The 5,350-nt window shown below is 45.3% G+C and overlaps 1 protein-coding gene across 1 annotated transcript; it reads left to right on the forward strand.

Annotated features, from left to right (window-relative positions):
• The first annotated feature begins 447 nt into the window (after positions 1-447).
• On the forward strand, positions 448-4,815 carry LOC139557071 (potassium channel subfamily K member 15-like). The gene is made up of 2 exons (XM_071371411.1): positions 448-835; positions 1,190-4,815. The coding sequence occupies exons 1-2, from the start codon at positions 553-555 to the stop codon at positions 2,176-2,178; spliced, it is 1,272 nt and encodes a 423-aa protein (XP_071227512.1). The 5' UTR covers positions 448-552; the 3' UTR covers positions 2,179-4,815.
• Positions 4,816-5,350: the final 535 nt, after the last annotated feature.

The raw sequence follows: 5,350 nt of genomic DNA on the forward strand, positions 1-5,350 counted from the left end.
CTACCGGCCATCATTAGAGCTGAGGTTTAACCCAGTGTGTAACATGAAAAATCAGTTTGGCTAGCCAGGTCCAGGTCAGGAAATTCTCCTAGTCTGGCCCTGTAATGAGAACACATACCCCAAAGCCTATGGAAAGTGCGTGCAGTGCCAGTGTAAAAAATACGACAGGTACAATTACCTATTATATGTAATACTATATAGGCCTAGGACACTGATGAGTTATATCAATCAACTATGTAGGCCAGGCCCCAAAACTGTTTGGTGAATGTGGCTATGTGCACGCTTTGATCAAATAGGGGAAAATGATGCACAAAAAAAAAACTGTGCCTGTTTAATCACCTGTAGGGCCTAGCACTTTTCTTCAAGTAGCCTAAGATAATAACAGAGGGACAACAAGCAGTAAAACAGGTGTAGGATCGTTCTTCCTATAATTAGCAAGGCTGTGTTGGTCAAGGCTTGCATGACATAACTTGCGCGTACACCTGCTGTCTCTCTTCCTTATCACACACCCTCCCACCTCTCACTGCCCACTCGAGTTCGCTCGAAGTGAGAATGAAGGCGCAGAACATTCGGACCCTTTCTCTCATCCTGTGTATGCTATCCTACCTGCTTGTGGGAGCCGCGGTGTTCGACGCCCTCGAATCAGAGACCGAGAACTCGAGGAAGAAGATCCTGGAACAGAAACGCAATGAGCTGAAGAAGAAGTACGGATTTACCGATGACGACTACCGGGAGATCGAGAGAGTGGTTCTACAGTCGGAGCCCCATCGCGCGGGGAGACAGTGGAAATTCGCGGGATCCTTTTACTTTGCTATCACCGTCATCACAACGATAGGTAACTAATTTTGCTATGCCGTTTAGAAATATGTCCCAAGCAAGTCTTGGACTCTTTGTTTATGTGGTTTCTTTGCTCTGCAAGTGAAATCATCCATACATGAATCATCCATGCATCCATACACCAAATATGTTTGAACATTTCCTCCACTCTTATGGCGCTTACCATGGTGCTGAAGCTGAACTCTTGTTTAAATTATTAGTGAAACCGGCAGTTATGATAATGCCGTTATGGGGATTGTGTTAAAGAGACTACTGTTCTTTGGGTTATTTAAAATATTTACTGTGTGTGTGTTGTTTGTGTTAATGTACACATATGATGTGTCTATAACTTTGATATGATTCTGTTCTGCAGGTTATGGTCATGCTGCTCCAGGCACTGATGCTGGAAAGGTATTCTGCATGTTCTATGCAGTTCTGGGTATCCCTCTGACACTGGTCATGTTCCAGAGCATGGGGGAAAGGATCAACACGTTTGTCCGCTACCTCCTCTGCAGGCTCAAGCAATGCATGGGCTTACGGAAGACTGATGTGTCCATGGGGAACATGGTGCTGGTGGGCCTCCTGTCCTGCATGAGCACCCTCTGTGTCGGGGCAGCAGCCTTCTCCCACTTTGAGGGATGGACCTTCTTCCATGCCTACTACTACTGTTTCATCACGCTCACCACCATCGGCTTCGGGGACTTTGTGGCCCTGCAGAAGAAGGAGGTCCTCCAGAGGAGGACTCCCTATGTGGCCTTTAGCTTCATGTACATCCTGGTGGGGCTGGCAGTGATCGGGGCTTTCCTGAACCTGGTGGTGCTACGCTTCCTCACCTACAGCACAGAGGAGGCAACCAGGAGCCTGGAGGTGGAAGAGCAAAAGCCAGCAGCGCCTAAGAGGACAGGGGGTGGGGAGGTGGGGGAGGAGGAGGCAGATGTGGAAGCATCAGTATGGGACAGAGCTGATGGGATAGAACGGTTTGGAGCTGAGAATGGGAACAGTAGCCGCTGTAACCTCTCCCTGCCCATGGAGGGAGGCACCAGTCGTACCAATCTCATCCCCTCTCCATCTGAGGAGCGTAGAGAGACCCCTGGGGTCAGGGACCCTGCTAAGCATCCTGAGTCCCGCATCAGCGCCCTCTGCTCCTGTATGTGCTTCAGGCTGGTTGCCTGTGACAGCCCCTCTCCGGCCCACTGTGAGCACTCAGGCTGCCACAGCAACCCTGTCTTCTACAACTCCATCTCCTACAGGGTGGATGGAGCCTCCTGCAGCTCCAGGGGCACCTCAACCCAGTCCTTCCCCAGCAGCGATGCCCTTTTCCTGGGGATGAGCAGCCCTCACACACGGAGGAAGTCAGTATAGCTGCTTGGATTGTTGGGACTCACTCTGGACTAAAGTGGTCTTTGTTCTTATCTACACTACAGCCAGAGATGTTACTCTGATTCTCTGCAGGTGGAACAAATTGTGTATGCTTTTCCAAAAAGGTCACATTTACAGATTTTAGGTTGTGCTTCTACACTATATATAAGTATATGGAAATCCCTTCAAATAAGTGGATTCAGCTATTTCAGCCACACCTGTTGCTGACAGGTGTATAAAATCGAGCACACACCCATGCAATCTCCATAGACAAACATTGGCAGTAGAATGGCCTTACTAAAGAGCTCAGTGCCTTGAACGTGGCATCGTAGTAGGATGCCACCTTTCCAACAAGTCAGTTTGTCAAATTTCTGCCTTGTTAGAGCTGTCCTGGTCAACTGTATGTGCTGTTATAGTGAAGTGGAAACATCTAGGAGCAACAACGGTTCAGCCGTGAAGTGGTAGGCCACACAAGCTCACAAAAAGGGACTGCAGTGTTGAAGCGCATACAGTGGTTCCTCCTTTAAAATGTTGTACGTTTATACCGCGGGGCTTAGAGGTACCCATTATTGTAGAATAATAGTGAAGACATCACAACTGTGAAATAACACATGTGGAATCAGTTAAGAACAAATTCATATTTACAAGGACAGCCTACTCCTTCCTCCCCGTCAGGGAATTGAACCCCGGTCTCCCGGGTGCCCTTCCCGCACGACACAGGGTTTCTTTAGCTAAATAGCCCAGTACTGTACTGCTGACAGTCACGTTGTACAGCGCCATATTTTCCATTCCATCCTAACGGAAACCCAGAGGGTTTTTCATTTTCCTTGAAATAGAAACACCCTAATATTAATCTAATTAATTAAGCAAGTACGAGTCAAAAGTTTGGACACACCTACTCATTCCAGGATTTTTCTATATTTTTACTATTTTCTACATTGTAGAATAATAGTGAAGACATCACAACTATGAAATAACACATATGGAATCAGTTAAGAACACATTTTTATTTACAAGGACAGCATACTCCTTCCTCCCTGTCGGGGAATTGAACCGCGGTCTCCCACGTGCCCTGCCCGCACGACACAGGGTTTCTTTAGCTAAATAGCCCAGTACTGTATTGCCGATGTCACGTTGTACAGTTTCCTTTTTCTCAGAATATAAACACCATAATATTAATCTAATCAATTAAGCCAAATTTCTTAAAATCAATCCCATATACTATGCTATTACAAAAAAGGTTTTAAATTCTCTGGTAATGCCAATATGGAAGACTATCAAATGCTTCTCAAAGATCCCTCTGGTGGTCAAACTAGCACTAACAGAAAAAATGGCTTACAATTTGATAACGTGCCACAGAATGCTGCAGTATGACGCAACTTTTAACGGAGGAACCACTGTAGAGGGTAAAAATCGTCTGTCCTCGATTGCAACACAAGAACTGTTCGTCGGGAGCCTCATGAAATCGGTTTCCATGTCCGAGCAGCTCCACACACGCCTAAGATCACCATGCGCAATGCCAAGCATCGGCTGGAGTGGTGTAAAGCTTTCCACTATTGGACTCAGGAGCAGAGGAAACACATTCTCTGGAGTGATGAATCACGCTTCACCATCTGGCAGTCCGACGGAAGAATCTGGTTTTGGAGGATGCCAGGAGAACGCAACCCAATGCATAATAACAACTGTAAAGTTTGGTGGAATAATGGTCTGGGGCTGTTTTTTATGGTTTGGGCTAGGCCCTTTAGTTCCAGTAAAGTGAAATCTTAATGCTTCAGCATGCAATGATATTCTAGACAATTCTGTGCTTCCAACTTTGTGACAACAGTTTGGGGAAGGCCCTTTCCTGTTTCAGTATGACAATGCCCCCATGCACAAAGCAAGGTCCATACAGAAATGGTTTGTCGAGATCAGTGTGGAAGAACTTGACTGGCTTGCACAGAGCCCTGACCTCAACCCCATTGAACACCTTTGGGATGAATTGGAACGCCGACTGTGAGCCAGGCCTAATCGCCCAACATCAGTGCCCGACCTCACTAATTCTCTTGTGGCTGAATGGAAGCAAGTCCCCGCAGCAATGTTTCAACATCTAGTGGAAAGCCTTCCTAGAAGAGTGGAGGCTGTTATAGCAGCAACGGGGAGACCAACTCCATATTAATGCCCATGATTTTGGAATGAGATGTTTGACGAACAGGTGTCCACATTCTTTTGACCATGTAGTTTGTTAATTTTTTTCCAGTCAATATGTAGCTTTTACAGGTATCCTATTCTGCATTATATTTTTTAATTGCATTGTTTTCTATGACACAGATAAATACATTATTTACTCAGGTATAGCAGTCTAAGGTACTGCATCTCAGTGCAAGAGGAGTCACTACAGTCCCTTGTTTGATTCCAGGATGTATCACATCCGGACGTGATTGGGAGTCTTTTGGCCCAGCGTCGTCCGGGTTTGGCCAGGGTAGGCCGTCATTGTAAATAATAATTTGTTCTTAACTGACTTGCCTAGTTAAATAAAGGTTAAATAAAAAGTTAAGTAAAAAAGTTATGAAATAAAATGTACTACATCGTCAAACTGTTTCTTTTCTCTAAAGAAGCTCACTGCTTGTAGTATATGATTTCTTGACGAATGCACAAATGTTTAAAATATGGGCATTATGATGGAGGAAATGTTTTCCATACAAGAGGAAAACTTATGCGCCCCAGACCTGCAATCATTTGCTTATTTTAAGCAATAGCTTACATTGCATGTAAATTATAAAACAAATCTTTACGTTTTGTATGAATAGACTTATCAACATCTGTACGTTTCATCCCCATAGTTTTGGAACTCTAGGTATAGACTACATCATGAGGATAGGAAACACTAACGAGGGAGAGAGAGAGACAGACACAGGTGGGCCCACTGAACGTCTCAGACATTCCTCTATGATGTCACCTGTGACCTGCAGCTTATTTCCAGTCTGTTATCATCAGCTGATTTGCACTCTCGGCTTAGGCTGATTCCCTTGGTAACGTGTCCATCCCCAGCTCTCTGCAGTGGAAAACGTGCTGGAGAGGAACACTGGGAGGAAGCTGAGATGTGAAAAGTATTGACTGTGATCATTTCTGTATTGACTCTCTTGCATCTCTGACCAACTACGCCAACTACATTTTAACAGAAATAACTGCCACAACA

This window comes from Salvelinus alpinus, chromosome 2 (assembly GCF_045679555.1).
Source record: "Salvelinus alpinus chromosome 2, SLU_Salpinus.1, whole genome shotgun sequence".
Classification (NCBI taxonomy): domain Eukaryota; kingdom Metazoa; phylum Chordata; class Actinopteri; order Salmoniformes; family Salmonidae; genus Salvelinus; species Salvelinus alpinus.